This window comes from Leptosomus discolor, chromosome 2, assembly GCF_034619465.1.
Source record: "Leptosomus discolor isolate bLepDis1 chromosome 2, bLepDis1.hap2, whole genome shotgun sequence".
Taxonomy (NCBI): Eukaryota; Metazoa; Chordata; class Aves; order Leptosomiformes; family Leptosomidae; genus Leptosomus; species Leptosomus discolor.
Window position 1 is genome coordinate 40,380,542 of NC_141392.1, and position 24,968 is coordinate 40,405,509.

At 35.8% G+C, this 24,968-nt stretch overlaps 1 protein-coding gene across 2 annotated transcripts in view; it reads right to left on the reverse strand.

Moving 5' to 3' along the window:
- Positions 1-24,968, reverse strand: part of SDCCAG8 (SHH signaling and ciliogenesis regulator SDCCAG8) — a 116,378-nt gene that overhangs the window by 85,808 nt on the left and 5,602 nt on the right. For both annotated transcript variants that reach the window (XM_086460943.1, XM_086460942.1), the window contains exons 2-11: positions 18,950-19,129; positions 18,759-18,841; positions 14,056-14,169; positions 13,514-13,639; positions 13,075-13,215; positions 11,637-11,701; positions 9,264-9,452; positions 6,975-7,113; positions 3,729-3,881; positions 1,060-1,194 (exon numbers count right to left, since the gene is read on the reverse strand). In XM_086460943.1, coding sequence (XP_086317069.1) covers positions 1,060-1,194; positions 3,729-3,881; positions 6,975-7,113; positions 9,264-9,452; positions 11,637-11,701; positions 13,075-13,215; positions 13,514-13,639; positions 14,056-14,169; positions 18,759-18,841; positions 18,950-19,129 — 1,325 coding nt within the window. The remainder of the gene's footprint in view (positions 1-1,059; positions 1,195-3,728; positions 3,882-6,974; positions 7,114-9,263; positions 9,453-11,636; positions 11,702-13,074; positions 13,216-13,513; positions 13,640-14,055; positions 14,170-18,758; positions 18,842-18,949; positions 19,130-24,968) is intronic.

The window sequence follows — 24,968 nt, forward strand, 5'->3', positions numbered from 1 at the left end:
GATTCAGAAATGGTAAATCAAACCATTTTGACATTCTTAAAATGCTCTCTCATTTGTCTTCTAGCTGAAATTGAATTATATTTTCTAATAAGTTTGGATGACTTTTCGCTGTAAATTTTCTGCAATACTTTCACCTATTTCTACCAGCAGGGGCAGCAAAGGAAGACAGGAACTGTTGAAAACCTCCCTAGGAGTCCCTAGAGGCCTAAAGAACTAATTGCTCCCCAAAAAGTCGCAATTAATGACAGGAGGTAGGACTGGCCCTAGGATTATTGGTAAAGTACATAGGCAGTTCAAGAGGCTGTAATAAATCTGAATTCTCAGATTGTCTGTTCTGCTGAAATTTAGCATCCCCTCATCTTCACATAATCAGTTATTTTTATAACAACTGAATGATGAAACTAAGCTAATAAAAATAATCACTTTAACAATGTGTCATCTCCCAGCATAAATTTTTGATGGCAATTTTTTTTCCTTTCTCATGTTATGACCCACATTAAGGCTCTAATAGATTGAGAGACATGCAAAATAGGGCACCCAGAAATGATACACATTCATAGATAGATGTTAAGCTATAATTCTTAACCTGAATAAAGATCTCTTTGTAAAATACACACTGTCAATATTAATGAATAAAGCAGTACACCACATGCAAATTCTACAAGAAAGTTCTTAGAAAAAAAAACAGTGATTGGATACAACTCCCTTTATTTTAGCACTGCATGTCCCAGAGGTATCAATTACAGGACAGGGTTGAATACTATGTTGTATCATTCACACCGAATGTAATTTTTATTGAAAACTTGAATTTCAATTTTAAATAGTGATCTGCACAGTCTGCAAGGTAGAAAGGTTGGCTTTTACATCACAAGGTGACTTGGCAGACTGCAAAAGTTATCTTTTTACTTGTAAAACTGTGCCTCTGGGATATTCAGATGAAGTTTACATTTATCACCCATTCTTTACCAAAACAGAGGAAAATGCAGAAAGAAAAAATTCTCATCTTTCAGGTCACAATAAGGAAAACCAAGCTCAATATTAATTTATAAATATGCCTACCTTATTCATCTCCATTTCATGAGATGCAAGCTGATGCTGTGATTCTTCTAACTGTTTAACTAAAGAGTTCTTTTCCCTTGTAATTCTCTCTACCTGAGCCTCCAACATGGCCACATTCTCAGACATGGCCATCACCTGCAAAAAAGCCCAAGAACACTGTAATGACACAATCTGACCAATCACAGATCTAAATCTTGTGAGACTTTCTCCTTGAAAGTAACTGTATGTAGCCAAAATACATAGCATTAAAAATACAATAAAACCAAAATATATACAATAAAAATATATAACAAAAATATACAGAAAAACATAACAGAATATGGCTAAATGATTTCAACAATAGGTTCATTATTATGAATTAATTTATCATACAGTAGTTCACTTGAAACTTTTCATCAGAGTAGTCTCCAGGACTTGTTAGTATGGACAAAGTGTCAGAAGCAGCTGGTTGCATTACTGTTGTAGCTCTAAGAGTTACTATTCAACACCTTATCCATCCTTATGTAGATTGATTTAAACCAAATCATGTTCCCCCAGCTAAAGAAAACTGTCATTGCAACCACAGATCTTAAATTAATTTTCAAGTTCAGAAAACATTTCAGCACTACAGATCAAAGCATGATGTTGCACAAAAACCATGTAGAAATAGTATGTTAGAAATTTTTAAGTGATTCAGATCAAATTTTACGGAATGGTAAAAAAAATGTAACAATAAAATAGAGATGGGGATCCTTCAGCTATTTAGCCCTGAGGCTTACTAATAGAAGTGGAAATAATAGTGTCTGACAGTTCTAGGTTAACTTACAGGAATTCAAAGCCAAACCTAGAGGATTATATATTCGTAACTATTTTTCACTCATTATACATCCACCTGATTTATGTATCATGCAAGTTCTCCCTTTCAAACAAATCACTTCATAAAGTAAGCGATAAAATATTCATATGGAGGTTGACTTGATGCACAATATACCATTTCTATCATCTCATAATCCTGAAACATAAAAGTAGTTAATCATACGTAGGTGTAAATCGTGCATACAGATCACAGGTTTCAACAAAATCATCTTATATCTTTAATTACCAAACATGACATCATTACAGAGTCACTATATGTTGTTTAACGTGCATGTGGGATTTTAAAAAAGGACAACTACCCAAAGTGGGAATCAGTTCCAGTAACACACATCTCAGTGGGTGATGAAATAAAGTAATGTGATGACACGGAGTGAGTAATTCTACTAACAAAAGGTATGAAATGCTTGACTGATAGGCTGTATTTTTTAGTGCATACTCAGCTCTAAAGCAAATTTGTAACTAAACAACTAAATGAATGAGAAGGATAACTTCCAAAACATAGCAAGGACTCAAGAAAGAATTGCTTAATAGTATCTCACTGCCTCCAGTGTAAGGTTAATGTTTTTATTTCAGTTTTCCTGGCAACAGATTACTGATGATCACTTACAACACTTCACTCACTTAAATATCAGTTAGCCCCTTTCACTGTGCTTAATTCTTGATTTAATATCTGGAACTGTAGTCAAAGCCTTTGACTTCCTGTAGTAGCTTCAGAACATTATTCCACCATCTCATAATACCAGAAATACAACCATAGCACCTTGGTTCTCTGTTCCTATCAGCAGCTTTCCAGCCATTTCACAAGCAACAATGCTACTAAAGAACCTCCTCTTCTTTAAACACTTAAATAGTGTATCCTGTTCAGTCTGTGCTCTCCAGACTTTATAAACTGTATGGCTTATTTCTAAAAAGAGCCCCAAAATATGGAAAAAGCCTACGATCAGAAGTATTGTTTCCAAATCTCTACCAGAAAATGGTTAAAGAGGTTGCATGTCAAACAAGCATGAAACCCACTAATTCATGGAGCATTTCTCTCCCTACTCCCCATTTATTTCTCCAGTCACCTCAGAAGTGTTTCCTCTGTCACGTCTCACAAGATTACTGCTGTTAGCATGAGGTTTCCTCTGTAGATTACATTGGAGAGAAACCCCTTATGTTTTATACTTAAATGACACTAGCATCTAGAAGCCTAAACCAAGGCTATCAAGGCTCTGTTGCAATGGTCACGGTATAAATGATGAGACAGATTCTGTCTCAGAGAGTTCATAAACATCAGTAGAAGTGAGAAAAGAGACTCCAACACATTTCTGCAGGTGGGCAAATTAAGCATATGATAAAATCACTCTGAAAGATACCATTTTAGAATGCAATTACAGTATTGTTAACATTAATATATATGTATATGTAAGCTCAAAGTAGCAAAGAATCCTAAATTTGACATGTGCTAACTTCTGAATGCTTGGCTTGGCAACTTAAATAATAATCTTTATGAGAAGACAGGTACAAACTTTGCATCACATATTACTTAACCCTTTTCTAATTCAACAAAGTGCATTAGAAAATATTATGCAAAATAAAATAAAGTGCATAACATCTACAACAGTACGGATCTACTGACATAGCATAAAACCCAGTTATTCAGACTCAAAGGCTCACTTACCTACCACTGCTTTAAAGCAATGGTGGAAGTGATTTGCTGAGCTTTCAAATCCAAAACTGAAACAAAATGAAAGACGAGCAAACAAAGTTTAAAGAGGATGATATGTTTGTTGTAATACACAAATGAAAAAAAAAACCAAACCAACAACTCATACCATTGCTGCCAAGTCCTCCCTTTCCTTCTTCTTTTCTTCTCGCAGCACTTCTTTTTCATCAGTCCTCTTATTTAGCTGGGCAGCTAACTCCCTTTCAAGACGATACCTCTGCCGTTCCATCTCACTTTTCAGCTGCTCACACTGGACTAGAGCCTGGAAAAAATATTTTTAAGTGAAAGAAACCTAAAATTTTAAACAAACATGGTATTTATCTAACGCCTTCAGAGAAAACAATTTGCTATTAGAAAGCACACCTTTCGGTCTTTTACATACTTATGATGTTTATACATACTCTACTGTGCTAACACCTAGAATAGGACTAACAAATTGAAAAGACGTGTATGGTGTATGTTTGTATGTATACACATGCCCTACTGTAATTTAGAAACCTAGTTGTTTTTAGGAGTCATGGCAAAGACGGAAGCATTTTTCAAAGCATATTTTCAAAAGAAGTTGCTGTCGTTCTAAAACTAAGATTAATATTTGCCTTGCATTTAAAATTCCTGAACATACGTCACGAGAATCGGCCTCCAATATCTGACTCAGTGCAAACACTGTTGTTACTTCCTGACCGTGTAGCTGAAGGGAAAAAACCCAAACAAATAATGCATGCACTTCCATTTGTTCTCCCCATGAAGTGTATTACTGAGTGCAGAAGGCTAAAAAGAACCCTGGAAGAAGTTAAGAAATGATACAAAGAAACAATTTGTTTGTTTCTTTGTTTCAGGTTTGTCAAATAAAGATTAATTCTACCGAAAACTCATACATGTCTGGCTTAATTTGACGTGCTAAAACACAGGTTATAAACGTGTTTTCTATCAAAACAGAAGAAATGTAATTTCATATGCAAGAAGCACAGTAGACTATCTTCCAAAAAAGCTAGGGAAAAAATATCCATCAATTTATCCTGATGTATCCCTGCCAAAGGGATAAGAGTTGAGTGTTCTGTCAGTTCAAATTGGAAATACACAACTCCATTCAAAGTAAATCAAAGTATTCAAAGCACCCTAAAGACAGCTTGCTAGCCCATAAGTAAACTAGATTTCATTTCATCGTTTCACTGTTATTCAGTATATCCTATTTCAAGGAAGCTAAATTAACCTCGTTTTAGGAATCTTAGCTTACTACCCTTTATTTTCAAATTAGTTTTTTCTTTTACTCAAAGCCAGTCCCCTATATGCTATTCCCTTGGTGTTGAGCTGTTCATGAGCGAAGCAAATTAAACCATAATTTTTAGAGAATGCTCTAACAGTCTCCATTAGGTTTATGTCAATTCTGCGGGACCTTCCTCAAAGTCTCTTTGCTAACACAAGTCTATATTGGCGAGGGAATCCCTCTATTGTTGCCTTGAGCCTTTTCCATAGGAATGTATCATCAGCAAACAATTGTCTGCATAAGACTGCTATAGTTTGGTAGACATGTATAACAATGCAACTCTAGAAGAAACAAGTTGCAAGAAGAAACCTGTATTTTGTTAGCTTCACTGTTTTGATTACATAATGAGGAGTTCAAACAATTCTTCTATAACATGTATATTGAAAATACATTCCTGGATTAGCTTCAGCTATGGAAGTTTAACCATACCAGATCTCATCATTGCTCTATGTAATAGGCAAGAAGCCACAAACTACATAGACAACCGAAAGAAAAAAAATGATGGTTTTAAACGATAAGGACCTGAGGTTAGACTTTCTGTCAACAGGGTGATGAAATTGCAGTTGTAGCATTTGGAAGCCCAATGTGTTAACTCCTCACTTTTTTTTTTTATGTGGACTGTTCTATTGGATTCTATGATAACTACAAAGTAAAACAGCATTTCGTCTTAAGAGTAGAATAGGACTGGGAAAATAAAGGATGGTTTGTACTTACCAAGAGAAATAACGAGTACATGTAAAAAATGCTAAATTAATGCAGCACAAGTAAAAGATTTCCTCTGTTCCTTCATATTACAACAGTTTTTGAGCATGGAAAACACAGATTACTGTTCAGTCTTGTATACAAACAGACAGCATTTCACATTTCCTCACCGCAGTGAAGAGAGTGACCAGTAAAGACCCTACAGATCTGCTTTCTTTATGTAGCAGAAACAGTATAAGTACAAAGACCCATTTTATTAATGGTTCTACTAACTAATCTTACCAAGTTTTATTCTTAGGCCACATTTCTAACACGAGCTACACTGAATAAAAATTTATAAGGATTTTCTTTTTAAGTATTAAAGATTTCCAACACCAAATGAAGAAAGAGTAAGAACACATAACTTCACTTTATTATGTAGAGGAGGAAAATATTTTGTGTAGTTTCAAATAGCAGTAAGTGAATGACATTGTAGAACCCACCCTCTCAGGGACAGGATATGACAGGTGAACAGCGGGCTCAGAAGGATTCTTTCTCTTTGTTCAGTAAAAAACAAGGAGCTGTAGTACTCTGAAGTTAAATCTAACAAGTACCTAGGATATCCAACTCTGATTATTTTTTTCCCTACTGTATATAGTTAAAGACCCTACACACAAACACATTCTCTTACAGCACTAGACGAATAATACCAATTTGATTAATAGAACAATTATATCGATCTTGTCCACTATTAAAACCAGCAGCATTTGATTTGAAAAAGAAACAAAAACTCTCTCAATTCCATAGTAATTCACTAATAATACAGTAGATGTCACTAAATATCAAAGAAATAATCGAAGTCATTATCGTTGATCGTATATAGTAAATAGGGCTAACACAAGCATTAGATCAAAACTGGTTTTATCATTACTATTTATATAGCACCAAAAGCTCCCTGTAGGTAGCATCAGACAGGACTTATCTTCAAAGAGTTCTGTTAGCTAATCAGTTCTTGCACTGCACTCATCTAAGGCAAAAGAATAGGCATTTTAAGTATTCTTTCCAGAGTAGTTAAATAACGCGATATGAGAATTATCCTTCTACATGTCATGAATGCCTTTGAAAATTCTAGCATTCAATTGCCATTACCTATCTGTGGAACTACGTCAGAATTTAAACGATGGCCTAAGAATGCAACACACCCTACAGCCTTGATGAGAATTTAAGAACTCACATATAGAGTTCATGTTAGTGCTCAGAAATACACAGTGCAACCTTTTTAAATCTACTACAACCTATCAACATTTGATAAAGGTCTTAGGTGTGTATATTCTCTCATTAGCATGAAAACTAATTAACATTTGCAGTAGATCTGAATATTGAAAAGCTATCAATTCTTGATGATTTTACCTTTGTTTTTTCTAAATTGGCCTCTTCTGCCATTTGCACAGCTTGTTTGACTTGCTCACAAGCATTAGATTCTCTTTGCTGCATCTCTTTCACGTTTCGTCTCAGTGAAACAAGGGCATTTATCAAGTCATCTCTTTCTCTGCATATAAAGAAAAAACAGGAATTTCTGCTATATCTTTTCTCAAGAGAAAAAAAAACCAGGTATATCAAACATAAAATGTTCACAGATGAAAGACGTAAGGGCAGTAAGTGAAGCAAGACAAAAACCAGCATGGATAAAGAGTGAAAGACAGCACAATGCCAGCTTGGCAGATATCAAACATATCATTTGCTTGATGATCAGTCTTTCACTTCAGAAGAATGGACCATTAGTGAAACTGCCAGAAATTACAGCAGAGCTTAAGTCATAAATATATCGAAGCTGATCATCATTCTGTTGGCATTACAATATAGGGATCCATGCTAAAAAAAAATAACAACAAAAAAGGCCTGTTGCCAAAAAAAATAGATAAAAGCAATATGAAATGACGCTATCATTAAATGTAAAATAGGGAGAAAAAAATAAAATGAAGGGTTAAGGTTCAATAAGTAGTTCAGGTCACTAAGTATATCAAATGAAAATCAATAGCCCTTTGCTGCAAACTGGAACTAAATTAAACAATAAAACTTCTGGATTCTACATCCCCTCTGAACTTTTGTTAACTAAGAAACTGAGATCTATACCAAACAGTGAAGCACAGTTGGTAAAACTGTAATACTTAACTGCACCTTTTCATTATTTTGATATGCTGAAAGCTTTTAAATTAAGAGTATAATTGTGTTTTAGGTGCAACTACATTCTGGCTGAAAACAGTTGTGTTTCGGTTATTTTTCTTTCATGTTGTGTGGAATGGTAACACAGTTGTATTTCCCAGAGAACTAACAGTCGTATTTTGAAATTTCACTTCAACAAGATTTGGACAAAGTCCCTTTGAAAATCCCTACTGAAATACTTTTGGTTTTAATATGTTGCATCACAGGAAGATGTAGCTTTCAGATTTTGTTAAATCTCAAACTGAAATAACGGTTTAAGAAAGATAAATAGGTCAGCTCAAACCTTTCGTTTCAAACTGAACTATAATACAAGATGACAAGAAGGTACTGATTTATAGTTTGTTCATATTTTCCAGTGTCTGTGACAAATACTTACTTTCCTTATAAAAGTAGATTTTGAAACATGACTCTTCAGCAATAGAGAGCTTTCCCCGAAAATTCTTGGACTTGACAATAGAAAGATACATAAATCCTGGCAACAGCCATCTAATGCATAGAGGTAATATCCATTTGACAGACTATACGTACTATCTCCCTTCAGTTTTCTCACTTCTAATTGACCCACTACCTCATCTCCAGCAGGTTCATTCTAAAACCTTAGAAATCCTAAGCAGCTTCAGATATCTGATAATAGATGTCTGTTTAACAACAGTTTGAGAAAGTTGCAGTATCCTATTATTATTACTAGCAAGTAGAAAGGGAGAGATTTTTGAAAATGATTGACTAGCAGAATTTCTTAAGAAAAAACCCACATTTTAATGCTGTTGGGATTAATATTATAAATATTCTGAACTATATATATAATATTCAGCCTGTATAGCTGTTTTTTTGAATTCTTTAAAAGCTACAATTAAAAAAAAGCTGCAGCAAATACTTTCATTTATTTTTATCCAAAGGAACTTTTTTCCCTGACTTCTTGTAGTTAGGGGGGAGCAATGCATCCTATCCCAAACACCTGAACTAATAAGTAAATTCAAGGGGTGGGGGTGGGGGGGGTGGGAACGACAAACTACACCGCTGATGTTTCCTAGAAGTTCCCCAAATGTAAGGAGAATAACACGGAGCCAGGAAAACTTTCAACTACAGAAAGATAAGGAACTTTTGCAGGAAATAATCGAAATACAGACTTCCACAATACTTCTCTGACAGAGTGAAGGGTTTGCTTGTACAAAAAGTGTGGGAAACAGACTACCAATAACCTGATTATCTGAACAGCCCAAGGTAGCATAATTAAAAGACAATGACTAACATTCTTTCCCTGTTGAAATAAGCAGCAAAACCTACCATGGATTTCAAAGTAGGTGGGATCTACGCTCATATTCCGCCACTGATTTTAGCATTATAACTTCAACTTGGGAGTCCATTGTTCTGTAAGTGCACATCTCTCAATTAATGCAACCCAACCCATTGAGACTTACAGGATTTAATGTAAGCAACTGTACTTTCAACAAGAAAGTAAATACCTCCCAAACCTACTTTGTTAGCCTCTCGATGGACTGCATGAGAACATTAGAATGAGTCTGTGCAAGAACTGCCTCATGTTGTGCACATTTCAGACACAGACCACCAACCCGGCTAGAATTTGTTGCTGAAACAAGTGACTTCTGCTGTTGTAGCCTTCCTTCCAAATCTTTGCATGTCTTCTGAGATTCTGAAAGATCTTTTCTAGAAAGAAGAAGTAAAAAATATTACTTATGCAATCAAACATTCATCCAAGTTATATTTATATGCAATATAAAATTACATATGTAACTGAAAAGAACTAAGAATTTCCATAATTAACATTTTACACATTTCTGTAGGCTAAAGAAGACTTTAAGGGAAAAATAATAGTTGAACCGACCAATCAAAATTATTAATAGGCAAAACAAAATTATATCAATTTGTTCCTTCCCTCTGTATTATGAGAAAATAGTGAAGTCACACAGAAAATTATTAGATAAAACTTGTAGGCTTACATGTTGTCTGAACAGAATAAAAGATTAATTAGCAAGAAACACTATCAGCTGTATAAGCATTTCAATACCCTATATAACATTTTTTTCCTGTTGTTCTTACTAATAATATCACTAACTTCACATTTCTTCTCTACTCTCAAATTAACTGTAAAGTTACAATATAAAGTAAAAGTCCCCTATGCTCCCTAGACAAAATCCAGATGTATTCAGCACATTCACTCTGATCCAGCAATACATACAAACCTGAGGTCAACCACATCTCCAGAAAAACAGGGTAAGTTTTTCACTTGTCTCTGAAATTTTTACCAGGTGCTCTGAAGAATTTTCTCCAGAATTTCCAAGCATCTGTCAGGCCAGGGAGAGCGCAAGCGATAGGAATGCTGACATCAGGAAGTTCCAGACAAATGCATACTGTGCACATATAGATCAATTTGACAAACTGTGCAACAAATCCAAAGCTTTTGGTTTGTTATGCAGGCCATCTGGGCAGCATACACATAGTAAGTCTGACACATTCTGGTTGCATTGGATTTACTGTGCACATGATATATACACTGCATGCATGCTTATTTCCATCTGGGAAATCTTCTGTGCACTTTTTCCAATTTTAGTAGTTGGTCTATTAAATATAAACCACCATAACCTAAACAGAATTTGCTCTGCATATATCCTTAGACAGTCACGGTACAACACACCTATTGTTGGGAAATCTTGGACAGAAATCAGCGAGTCCTACATAAATTCATGCTTAAAGTTAAAAACAAGGGTAGTCCCATTGAAAGTGGTATAATTTCTCACTTTAAAATTTCGCAAATGATCAAGGGCTTTGCAGAACTTACAGTTTGAAAGATCATGCTGCTTTGGAGAAATCAAAAGGCCGAATAATGTGCTTGTGGAAATTTTCAGACTATTTTAGCCTCCAATATTTATTTCTGTGTATATATAACACTCCAAGCCAAGTGGGGAAAAAATAAATTGGATTACGTAGCTGAAATTTAAGATCCTCCTTTATTCTCACTAGCACAATTGGCTTTGCACATTTAAGATTCCACCTCTGCAGAGGGTATATTTAAACTTGTCTCCCTACCAGTAACTCTTTTTACACACACGCAAAAGCCCAGAAATTTCAGGTGTACGAAACCACAATTTTTTTAAGGAAAAATATAATTAAACAGATTCAGCAGCAGTATCATGAATGCAGGTGTACAGGGGGAAGTTTACTCCTGAAAACCAAATCCTAAAGTGGGTGCCTCTACCTCTGTTTTTCCATAATTTTCTTACCTATTCAAACCTTTAATGTTTCGAGAAGCACATGAGGACTTCTTTTCAAATATTTTTGTGTTTAAAGATATGCAGGTTACACGACTGGAAACACTGCCTGCATGCTTCAAAACTATTTTTTCCTGCTTCAAAATTGTTATGTGGCCTAAACCAGCTCGATGCTTAAGAGTTCTAAAACTTGTGATATAAAATATACATAGAAGAAAGCTAATTATGGAAGAGCTCATAAAAGTTAAAATTTTAACTTCTCTTTTTCTCTTTGATTGCTCTACCTTTACAGACACAACGTTTCTATAAAGAAAGAGGGTAAAAAGGATGAAGACATTTTATATCAAGCTGTAATTTCTATAAATACTATAATTCAATTGAATTTATAAAATTTATACATTCCTAATGTTGCTATGTAGCAGAAATAAATTCAATTTTGCTGCATTTATATTTGAGAAAACTTCATGTAAAAACCAGCTTTCAGGGACACTACCAGAAAACATGACATTCAGACATTCAGGTATTCTGTTACTTAAATTCAAATTAAGAGTGGTTCATGTTGTTACGAAGCGATAATTTATTAACAATAATTTTAAGAAAAAAATTTAACTTTTCTCTTTACCTTAGAGACTGTATTTGAGCATCAAGGGTATTGACTTTTTCTTGATAAAGAAGTTTTAGTTTCTCCTTTAAAAAAGATGGGAGAAAGTGTCTTTTGCTTTCTTCATAATATTGTCTTCAAAAAGCTAGACATTAGCCACATTTATTGTTTTCCCCTGAAGATACAAACTTGTTGGAACACTAGTGTCAGAGAAATCTAAATATTTCACACTTGAGAAAGTCTACAAAATGAACAACCCTCCTATTTTCTTATTTCTATACATCTTGCCAGATCCCCATGTAGTAAATTGCTTCAGCTCCAACTGCAGCCCTCTACAATGATTTACACAAATTGATGATCTTGTCTCAAGTTTGCTCTTAATTCCTCTTATTTCTGCTGACTTTTGGGAGAGTCTGAAAAACTTCAAGCAGACATGCTATTTATTTATAGCACATTGAGTTACTCTTATTACCTGGTGAAGAACTAGGTATATAAATCAACCACACCAATGTTAAATACAACAGTGATAATGAACCAGATAAAGCATCCAAAATTTAGCTCACTATGATGCTTAGAAAGAAATCACAATAAATATGATTTTCTTGCTTTAAATAATTATGGCAGATGAAGTGCAATTACTGTAAAAATTAGCTGTCAAACAACTGCAGGCATTAAAGATCACTGAAGATGTTTTCAGCTCTAGATGATGCACAAAACCAACAAAAATATACTTTACTGAGAGAAATTAATACACACATGTAATTATCTTGAAGAATTAAAGTACGCTTTGAATTCCACAGTACACATATGCACATGGAAAAAAACATCAAAACTTTCAGTTACCATGTTTCTTCCCAAAAGACAGCAATGCTACCCCATTAATTTAGAGGAAAAAAAAAATAATTAAGAATATATTCCCTAACTAAAAATAAGGATAGAGACAACATCATCTCTGAATCACGTGGGCTCCTCTGTATCTCTAAAAGCACAAAATGTATAATCCAGCCGAGGCAAAACAGACTGTGCAAAGCTACTTTTGTACTTTACTGAGCCTGTGCTGCTACAGGAGCAGAAATCCTCATTGCAAAAGAGCTTGTCTGGAGGGCTACCTAAATTACACCAGCTAGTTCTCACCTGCTTGTGTGTTGTGTTACTGCTAAGTACCTCCAAAGCACAGTGAAGCCATCACTGACAGGACATTCTTAAACAAGTCTTTTTTCTGGGAAGTCAACATCTGCAGATACAACCTGCCATCTGTGTTTAACTGGACAATAATATTAACTAGGGCATAATGACAAGATCCTGTTTAAGAGAATAAAACTGGACCTCAGATTAAGCTTCAGTCAACCAAAACTCCTCCTGTACGCCTATTACAAAGTTAATCACCTGAACCACAGCAACCACAAAGCACCAAAATACTTTGCAAAGGTGTGACTCTGCAAAGAAAGTTAACACCAACCAGTTCTGCATGCCATTTTTCTATTTCTCCAACAGCAGCTGGAACAAAAGCCTGAGCTTTGCTATCAGCTGCTGATGAGGTGACAGGCTGATGCATGCTACAGTCATTACTGCCTACAGGCCAGGAGTTCTGAGTATTTGCCTAAAATAAAAACAGTAATGCTTCAGTTATAATTATGTATGCTGTTTTTTTAAACAAATGTTAATTATGTAAAGCATTGACTCATAATTTTCATTACAGTAGAATATAAGAATCAATAAACAAGTTAATTAGGTTGGCAATCTACAATAATGACGTTACCCACAGAAATCCATGTTTAAAAACTCTCATTAAATTTTGACAAAAATTCAGTTTCAGACAACCATTTATATAGCCTTCCTTAAAAAGAATCAGGTCCCTGAACACTGATTAAAACAACAACAGAAACATAAATACTTACCGAGGCATCTAGAAGACTTTGTTCTCTCAACATATGTTCTGCAGTTAAGAATTTTAGTTTCTGATGGAGTTCCTCATTTTCAAGTATGACTACTTGTACTCGATCTTTCATGCCAGACAACTCCTCCTACAGGATACAGAAACTGCATGTAAAAGGTTCCTGGAGATGACTAGTAACACATTTCTAAATCTTAAGACCAAAGTCTAGATTAACATTCTCAACTATTTTAACCCTTTTAGAAAGAATAAGAATACCCAAAAGATAGATTCCATATTTTTATAGCTTAAATTTCCACGTAACTTCTTAAAAATTTGCTTATTTGTATTTGTGATAGGATGTAAAAATGTCCGAATTTAAAGATCCTTAAACACTACACAGGCACACCAAGACACATAGTAAGGCTCACTATCCACCAAACTGCGTTTGGCTCAGTTGTGGTCACTACAACAATCAATCTCAAGACTAAGTGTAAGCTGTTTTAAAAGCAATTCTTCATGTTTAGGAGATCAGGGTTTTAGCAGGTGAAATATGTTGTCCAATACCTTGCGAAACTTCAGTTCTGCTTCTAAATGGTTAATGTACTGTGACTGATCATTGATTATAGGAACAAGATCAGAAAGGGCTGGTAAGTCTCCAGTTGCAGCTTCTGGGGGTTTCTGGAGGAAGCAAAGAATAGTATGTGTTATTTTCTGGTTTCTCGTTTATTGCAATAGGGTGTTGCTTGCACATAAAATACTATGCACACTTAATAAAGTCACCAAGTACTAGACCATGAGGAACAGTAAGAACTTAAATCCTCCAATACAAAAAGAAATATGCCACTTCTGTCAAAATGTACAGCTGCTTGATGAAGCACATCCATAAAATGGGACTAAATTGCATCCAGAAACTGATTTGTAAATGAAATTCATACTGCTATTTAAGTGTATCATTAATTTTAGACAAACATAAGGGGCTATCTACTTCTCTGTGAAATGAACCCAAAAATTCCTTGAATTTTAACGAGTTGGGGATGTGCAAAGGCAACTCCTCCAATTGTTCATTAACAATTGCTACAGAAACACAACTATGTCTGCAATTTTAATACCTCTATAAAAACACAGGAAAATGTGTAACAGATAGTACGTTTCTCAAAGAATTTGATTATTGGTACTTTAAAAGATAATTCTAAAGAAACCTTTCTGAAGACCCTATAAATAGGTAAAATTTTTTATATGCTCACAAGTAACTAGTTAAAGAAGGAAGCATGTCTCATATGAGGAGTGGCTGAAGGATCTGGGACTGTTTAGCCTGGAGAAGAGAAGGCTGAGGGAAGACCTTATCGCTCTCTACAGATACCTGAAAGGAAGTTGTAGCAAGGCGGGGGGCAGTCTCTTCTTCCTAGTAACAAGCAGGAATGGCCTTAAGCTGCACCAGGGGAGGTTCAGGCTGGATATTCGGAAGAATTTCTTTACTGAAAAGGTTGGAACAGCCTGCCCATGGAGGTGGTGGAGTCTCCATCCCTGGAGGTGTTTAAGAGACAGGTAGGTGTTGTACTTAGGGACATGGTTTAGTGGTGTTGGTAGAGCTAGGACAAAGGTTGGACTTGATCTTGAAGGTCTCTTCCAACCGAAACTGTTCTATGATTCTATGAGGGGAATCCTTGCCCATTCACAACAAGCAATTACATCTCTGCCTTCCTCAGCAAAATTTAAACAGGGATTAAACTTTTTACAAAATGTGAAGAAACAATTGCTATAACTTTATAGCATTTACTTCTAAGAATACAGTATAGATAAAGAATGTAAGTAGATATTACTAAAACACCTGTAAAATCATAAATCAAATAGTTGCCTGAAAACTACACCTCTCTTTGATCCCATTAGCAACAAACAGTCCTTGTCATTCTGATAAAAAATAACTTATTTAGGGTGGATATTACATATTTTTTTTATAGTATAATAATTTATTTAGTTCTAATTAAGTATAACATACTTTAAAATAATTTTAGTGGAAATAAATATGTTAGTCTGCAATGAAACTGCCTTCGAATAATCACAAAAATATTTCATGAAGTCTCTACTTTCAAACCTAAATAAATGAGCTACGATCAGATCCTCACGTGTCCTCTTTATGTATTTCAATATTGATCTACTGTCTTAGTTTGATACTCCACTATTGCAATTTTCATCCACTGAAAGAACAAAGTACAGTCTAATGCTAGTTGATATATATATGAACTATTTTAATTCCTGAACCTAAAAGAAAGTATATCAATGCAAGCCACAATGTTTTGGTTTGCTTGGGTTTTTTTAATAATTAAGACAGCCAAACTATGACATGTCACTAAGTAGAACATATATCCTCTCATACAAAGCATGTCTGCGTTTTTCACCAATTTACTGAACAGTTTTAATCACATTTATAAAAGGGTATGTCTCCCTTCTTTGTATCCTTTTCTGGTAAGGATACAAAATTCACACAGACTTGTTAACAGGGTCCTCTCAGACAAACAACAGGCACATTTCTAGCATTAGTTCACTATTCTGGATGTAAACAAGCATCTTTATGCTAGGTTTGAAATCGAAATAACTCTAACATCCGTGATCTTGGGTCAGAAATAAACCTTTTTGTGCAAAAATATTCCATGACATGCTTCTCAAATATACTTAAAGTCTTAAAGATCATAAAACTCATTTTCAGTTGGACTCCTAAATCTCCTGAAACTCCTAAAAGATTCAGAAACCTTCTTCCTTGTTTTTAAATATTACTTTTGAAACATTCACCATTCAAATTAAAAAAAAAAAAAAAAGAAAAACCCAAAGCAAGCTATTAATGAGTAGCTACCACATCTACTAGTTACCTCATCTACAGGTTCTGCCAACAATTGATGTGTGTTTTTTTTCTCAACAAGGTATTAAGATTCCCTGTCCAGCCTTTAAGATAAACTCCACTAACCAGGGTGAAGGAAAGGTTTCCAGCAATAAAAGCCTTCTTGTCAAATTATACTCAAGATAAGTATCGAAGGGAGGCCATATTAAAGGGAGGACTCTTGCAAAATCTGGAACTACAATTGCAGAGACAAATGGAGGGTTTTCCAGAACCATCTAGAAAAACATTTAGAGAAGGGACTCCAAATTTGCAACGTATTCTACCTGGCTCGGTGCACATAAGTACCATGTTCTATTGACTCAGAATTCACCTTGCTTTAAAGTCTATCAATCTCAACTACTTTATAAAGTTTTTTTAAAATTAATCACACATGTTAAAGTATATATATAATATAGCACCTCGTGTTAACACCTTAATTTGGCCCACCATGTACTTTTACAGAATGCCTCAAATTTCAAACCTCTGAAGCCCAGAATTAGAGACACTCCTGCTGGCATTCTTAAATCTACTGCCCTGTAAACTGGCAAGAAACAACAGGAATCACTCACAGGAACTCCAGTTATAACAGTGTCAGGAACCCAGGCTGGGTGCAGTTAGGTTAGCCAAGACCCAGCTTGTAAAACTGCAGTTGTTGTATGAAGCAATCTTGCCAGGCATTGAGCTCAGGTGATGAGGTAGAGAGCAAAAGGAAAATCTCTGCCCAGCCATCTGGGTGTAATCAAAGAAAAGACGTACTCATTTGATGTCTATTGCAACTTTTATCAATGGGCAAGAGAAGGGAATTTTGTTAAGACAATGTTATTTATAGGTATGAAATGTTGTGAAGTTTAATAAACAGTTTATATTCTGTGAAATATCATATTTAGCTATAGGTGACTGCATCTCTCTACTATTCAGTAGTCATCAGATAGTTCAGCATAACCCAAAGCAAATGGTTAAGGTTACTCATAATCTAAGTTTGCTTTCCTTGATCTTTGGGGAAACTCATTCTTCTTATATAAGACGTATTTCCGCAGTGTCCAACAAACCATCAGACAAGCTCGTATTTTATATGGTTTTGGGTTTTTTTGGTGCATGTGCACTTTTTTACTTCCACATTTTCTCAGCTTTATACTTGGTCTGTCTTCACAACACTTTCACATCCCGCTTAGCAAGCGGATGGAGAACAGCCGAAAAGGAAAATAAGCCCACAATAACACAGAATATCTCTTACTGAAAACTTCAAGAGGAAGAAAAGGGACAATGCCCTATCAATACAGTAAATTCCCATCTTTTCTCTGTTTATTCCTCTATCATTTAATCTACTCCCCGAAAGCGCTATCATGTTTCTTAAAAAAAGTATCCCATTTTCTGAATTTTTCCACTCTACTAAAATTTCCCAGTATAAGTAGAAAACTTTTACAAAGATGCATTAAAAGATGCTTTCCCTCCCCTCCAAAGGCTAAATACAAATAAATACTGATTCCTGTCATGTCAAGATCAACCAATGAGGCAAAAGTACCTGGCAGGACAATCAAACTAAAGTCAAGGTTTTTAGAACACTCAGAAAAGTTGAACTTTAAATAAAATTTCTCAACGTCAGAACAGTAGAGCTAGGTTCATTACACAGGCTTAAAGCAACACAGCAGGAATACAGGCTTTAGATTGTTCTGCTGCTACCTCAACTTTGAGGTAACAAAGAGCTGCTTGTCTGGCTTAGTATAAACCAAAAGCAGCCAGTGGATGCCATCAAAAGACAGAACTGGAACAATGTATTTGAATTATTTTTCTATAGTGATACTAGTATTCAGCAGTTGCTCTGCAACTGAACTGTCCATTGCATGTACTTTGGTGCAATTCTGCTGCAAGAACACTAATCTGAGAAGCCCATGTAAGGGTGTAACTGACTTTGACAGAGCCCACTGCATTTGGGCGGAGCTACAAAACCTGTTCTTACATGATCATCTCTAATTCTCTACAAAAAGCATATTTACAGCATAAGGAGGTCTTATAGAATCCTTAAAGTACAGTCAAAGGAAAAATAGAGGATGCTTTTACAGAAATTTGTCCAGGTAATCAATCCCAACTGTTTCCAAAACTAAAAGGATGAACTTTTGGTGGAAAGAAAAATATGAGAAAGTTGAAAGCAATATGGACTGTGCCCCACACTGCATGATCAACAAAAGAGGAGAAAAGTCTAAATCCTAGAGTATAGATCTTTTTCCTCCACTATGGTCACAAGCATACTGAGTTCTGGCCATAGCCTCAGGAATCCCCTATATTTCAGAATATGAAAATGATTCGGTGCTTCTTTTCCTTCCTGGATACTAGAAAATTGATCTCATCATGCATGCCATTCATTCAAACACCACAAGATAAACAAGAAGAAACATACGCAAAATGATGTCTTCCTCCTTGATGGAGAGACTTCACTTCCCGTTCTTTCTTGATATTGCAACAAAATTTTAAGTTGATTAACTAGGAAGAGATAAAAAACATCATAAGCAAAAAATATTTACTTTTTTTCACTAAAATCAGTATAATTTCTAACAATTGTTCAACTATTTGCTTTCAGAGTAATCTTACCTGCATGACTGTGCTGCCATTCCTGCCAGGCTGCATTCCCACTGTCATCATTGCCCCTGTCCACATCATCACTGCCCTTGTCCACAGAGGACTGGTCAAATCCAACTTCACCCTCACCATTTGCAAACTGTCCTTCCTCCAAGGCATATTTCAGCTGATGGATGCTTTCGCTAGCACGCTCTGAAAAAAAAAAAATCACATCATTAAGCCACAGTAATTAACACAAAAGAATTTACTGAGTGATATTTTAAGTTTGGAAAAAAAAAAAAAATAGGAGAACTAAAATCATTCAGCATCTGTCTAGCTTGACTACTTGATCTAAATTCAGCCACTGGAAGCAGTTACCCAATGCAAACAGCCAAAACAACTGCTGTATGTCACAATTTGCAGAAGAAATTTTCACAGAAGCAGCTACAAATAGCATCTTGGCTTGCTAACACATTAAGATTCTGCAGCGTCACAAGTAATAATACATTTGACCCTAAAATATTTCCTAGCATACACAGATTTGATACTTTTCAATGAACGTAAAGCTCATGCTATATTTCACACAATGTGCCAGATTGGGCACCAAGAACAATATTTTTGAATTCTAATCATGCCACCACATATGACAAAACAATGTACAGCACAACTAAAAATATATCTGTGTAAACAATGTAAAAACTCAGCAAACTGAGCCAACACAAAATAGTGACTAAGTAAAGATTGATGACTTCTGAACAGGGGTGAAAACCAAGTAACATCACTTATCATTCCAGGAAAAAAACCCAAACGAAGCAACAAAAAAGCTCGTTCCAGATGAATACAAATATTTTTATGAAGCCTTTCAATAACTAACAGACTTACTGGAGGACGATACAGTAATTGTCTTCTCTCATTTTCAATATATTTTTTCTTATTTTTTTATTTGATTCAGCTAACTTCTCAAAAATTAAGAACTTTCCAATCATAAATGCCATTATCAGTCTGATCCAGCTGAACATTTCCAATACGCCAGAACAGAAACTTGAGACCTGAAAGACGACAACTGGATCGGGAATCAGAAAACATGGGCTTAGTAACGATACTCCTAGCTCACACCATAGGACCTCAGGCAACTCACTTATTGGCTCTTTCTTTCAACCGCCTATGCATAAAGGGAGATGAGTATTTAATTTCTCTTCCCTTTAAGCAACATATATACTAACTAGAAAAGACAGAGTAGTAACTAAGTAGTACGGCTTCATGCAATGTTCAACAAAGCAGGAGCTCTAGGTTCTACTGTAACACCAAATGACCCATACATCAGTCACAGAGCGTACATGCCACTGTATGTTTCTTTTACATTTCTCCAAAGTAACGCCACAGTCATTTGTGACTACCAGTCAAAACCACCCTAAATGAGAAAAGTTTCATTAAATGTTAAGAGTTACTAATAATTTAGAACAACAAAACCCCACCTTATTTGACTTTCAGAAACATAAAATCATAGGTATTATCTTAATTTAGCCCTGAATTCTTTGGAAGGTTATTCTCCCCTAGAACTACTGCATATGAAACATTTAGGTATAAATGCCCACAGAACAGGAACTTCACTCTTGTGAGACAAAGCTTATAAGGTAACATCTTTTATTGGAGCAACTGCTACAACTAGAAAAATGGTAAGCTTTCCAGCACACATCCTTCATTTATTTTTAGATGTTTGTAATCTGTAAATTGATATGATGCATAAATAACTAACTGAAAATATTTTTTCTCATAGGCAAAAAAGCTAAAAAAAAAAAAAAATCACAATTAATCATTGCTGGGTACAATTCAGAAGATATGCCTCAGAGTATAATATATGCTGCTGGTTACAAATGTTAATAGCTCCCTTCTTCCAAACAGAAAGGTGAATAGCAGTTCAAGTTCGGGAACGAAAGCTAGATATTTATTTCTGCCTTCACTTTATCTTTTTCAAGTTCACATCATCTTGACTGAAGTTGGGAAATCAATCTTTTTCCCTGAGTGTAACAGTTTTCACAGTCTTTTTCAGTCTTTTTCTCTGCTTGGTTGTAACTTAGCAACTGCTTATAAAATATAAATACCCCACAAAAAACCCCCACATTATATTTAAGAACATGGTTCTCAGTCCAGTATGCCAGCCATCACTCACTTTTTAGCAATGCTAGTTTTTAATAAAAACCTGACCTGTTTCTGACCTATTAATCTTCTCTCAGCACTTATTTTTAAAGCCCAGTCATCTTATGATTTGCATCCCCCTTGTTTGATTTTTGTGTACTCTATCCTTTAACAAAGTTAATGTAAAAGAAGACATAAAAAGCACATTTTAAATAGTCATCATTTATCATTGTAACCCCAAACACAATTCACAAGGCAATGACTCAAAAAAGAAGGGTTTAGGTCAAATATTTCTTTATTGGCACACTTAAAGCTATTCAGTCGTTCTTGAGCATTCCAGGATGCTATAAGGGTTGGAGAGCTAACTCAGAAATGGTAGAAGTATCTCACTGATGCAATGGCTTAAATATTTAGCAAACTATGTTGCAATTAGTCGTTGCCAAGAAGTGTTCAATGTCAGTTAAGTTGTTATGTGGTGTGTCATCAGATAGCAATAAAATTCCTTCATTTCCTCATTCACTGTAGAACTCTGTCAGAGAACACCAGAGTATCCATATTTGCTCCACAGCCAGTGAAGAACAGAACAAACCAAAATCAAACAGGCCTATATACAGTTTTTCCCAGAACTTCTCTCTCTTTATAATACTACAGCTTCTGAACTCCTGAACTGCTTTATCCTCAAAGATAGCATAGATCATCTCCACCATGTCCACTTCTTCCATAAATATACTGAGCAGCAGTAGTGAAACACATTAAAATCATTACCAACGGCACACTGATGTCTACTTTCCTTGACTACACTTTCCTGCCTCTGGAATAACGTCACCCCATTTTTGAAAGCTTCATCACATATTTGGCAAAGTTTCTTAAAAGCTTGCAGATTTCCAAATTACAAAAGCTGTTGCCATGAGCAAAACACTCACCACTGGGAAACTCTGAGTTAGGAGTTTCCAATGGTCTGTCTTTACATTCACTAGACATCGAAGCACTAATGTTTACTTCCATAAGAGTTGAACTGGACATGTGAAAGGGAATAAGCACATTATAACATTTTTTTCCTAAATAACGGACATAAGGTTGGGCATTAGGATAAAAGAAGATGCATTACAGAGTGGAAAGATTACCTTTGTTGTTTCTGCCAATGTAAAAATATTCTGGTTTACATTGAAAGAAAGAATCTCTGTGGATTGGACAAACTATTGGGCACCAAAGAACCTTTGCTTAAAGACAACACGGTAATTTTGTAATGAATGTAGAAGTCACTAATTTTTAAGTACTCACACATGCAACCTAACTATTTCAATTAGGCCATTCCTGTAATAGTACATTTTATAGAAACAGGGCCACGGTAAAAACATTCTGCAGATAACTGCTTGCATGCAGTACTGTGATTCACGTACCTAAAATTTAGTCAGCATTTTTCTTTTCTACATCTTAACAAGACTCTAAGAATAAAATCTCAACATATATTTCTGTTGTATGATAGAACTTTACTGATGTGTTATTTCCTATAGGAGCAGCTTAGGATATAAATGAAATTTGACTTACCTGGATTAAACCTTCAAAAGATAATTTTTATTTACTATAAAGCTCTTCAGTTCTCAGTGTTTAAAGGACCTGAGACAATTATGAAAAATGGCAAGCTAGCAACAAAACCTGATGGATCAAACACGACACATGAAAAAAAAAAAAAAAGATGCAACTGCTCCACAGAAACGCTGTCAGGTTGTCAACTATCACATACACATCACATGCAGTACTTGCCACAAGGGACAGGAAGATAAGTTATCTAATGCCTTAGCAATGACATAGCTGACCAAACACCTAATAGAAAGAAATATGATACTGCTTATTATTTCAGAGACAGAAGCAACCAGCAATCCTAGCCTGGGATCAAGTCCATACCATTCTAGGTAGAAAGATACTCTTACTCCTCAATTCATCTAAACATAAATGCAACTTTGAACTAGGTTAAGTTCAGTTAAGCTTTAGACAAAACCAAGAGGGCCCTAACTGAATCACAGCATGGTAGGCATTGGAAGGGACCTCTAAAGATCATCTAGTCTAACCCCTCTGCTAAAGCAGGTTCACCAAGAGCAGGTCACACAGGACTGCACCCAGGCGGGTTTTGAATATCTACAGAGGAGGAGACACCACAGCCTCTCTGGGCAGCCTGTTCCAGGTGCTCTGCCACCCTCAAAGTAAAGAAGTTTTTCCTCATGTTCAAATGGAACTTCCTGTGCTCCAGCTGGTGAACATTGACCCTTGACCTGTCACTGGGCACCACTGAGAAGAGCCTGGCCCCATCCTCTAGACACCTGCCCTTTAGATATTTATAAGCATTGATAAGGTTCCCCTCTCAGTCTTCTCTTCTCCAGGCCTCTCAGCCTTTCCTTGTAAGAGAGATGCTCCAGCCTACAAATCATCTTTGTAGTCCTCTGCTGGACTCTCTCCAGTAGTTCCCTGTCCCTCTTGAACTGGGGGGCCCAGAACTGGACACAGCACTTCAGGTGTAGCCTCACCAGGGCAGAGTAGAAAGTGAGGATGACCTCCCTTGTCTTGTTGGCCACACTCTTCTCAATGCACCCCAGGACGCCATTTGCCTTCTTGGCCACAAGGGCCCACTGCTGGCTCACAGGTAACTTGCTGCCCATCAGGACTCCCAGGTCCTTCTCTGCAGAGCTGCTCTCCAGCAGGTCAATCCCCAGCCTGTACTGGTGCATGGGATTATTCCTCCCCAGGTGCAGGACTCTATACTTGTCCTTATTGAACCTCATTAGGCTCCTCTCTGCCCAGCTCTCCAGCCCATCCAGGTCTCACTAAATGTCAGCACAGCCTTCTGGTGTGTCAGCCACTCCTCCCAGCTTAGTATTGTCAGCAAACTTGCTGAGGGTGCACTCTGTCCCTTCATCCAGGTCATTAAATAGCATTCAAAAAGCACATGCCATTATTCAGCATATAGAATAAAAGACACTCCTCTGTCCTGAAAGAAGCATTGATAACTCTAGTTATTTTCTGTACTCACTGTAACTACAAAACCTAAGTACTACTCCCTCAAAATACAGTATAGGTATCCTTTTTCCAGAGAAGTATCTTTATATAAATATAATTAGTAGAATTTTTTTTTATATGGTAATGTCAGTACTACTGCTGAACAACAATTATTTTTTTTTATGTTGGAAACACATTACTAGATCCATTCAACTGGTCAAAAAAAAAAAAAAAAAAAAAAAAAAAAAAAAAGGCAAAAAGGCCAGAGTCAGGATGCTCTGAAGTAAAATACAAGATGGAAGAGGCAGCTGTATTTCCAAAGTAGTAATCAGCTTGGGGGGGGGAAAGAAAAAATAAATCATCGTAAGAACAATTTGCTACTGAATTGAAAACAGATAAAACAGAGGAGGCATTGAACCATGTTTGCATTGCCTAAACAAAAGATGTTTTTTCAGACACTGCCCAAGACTGTCTATAAAGAGCACTCCTTTAAATGAAAGCACCAAAGCTACCTCATTCATGAACTCAGAAATGCCACAGAAAACACTCTGGGAGCTAATGGAGAGCTTAGCAAAGGAACCAACCCTCCAAAACAACAGAATTGCCTGAAAGACATGGAAAATAACTCCAGGTGGTAGAAGTGTTAAGCAACATAAATTGAAGAAAACAAACTACAACTGTTGCCCTAAGTCTGCCAATTAAAGCTAACAGTCCAGTTCTGATAATGCTTACAGGAAGATGACTAGAAGTTATTGGCTATAAATTCAGCAAACAGGTCACTTTCTGATATCCCATGGTTCCCAATCAGAAAACACCCCTAGAAAGTTGGAAAAGGAATTATACAGATTCTTCAGGTCGTAAAAAAAAACTTAACACTGTAGAATTTACAGAAACAACTGACAAAACAATTAGACCAGTCATTGAA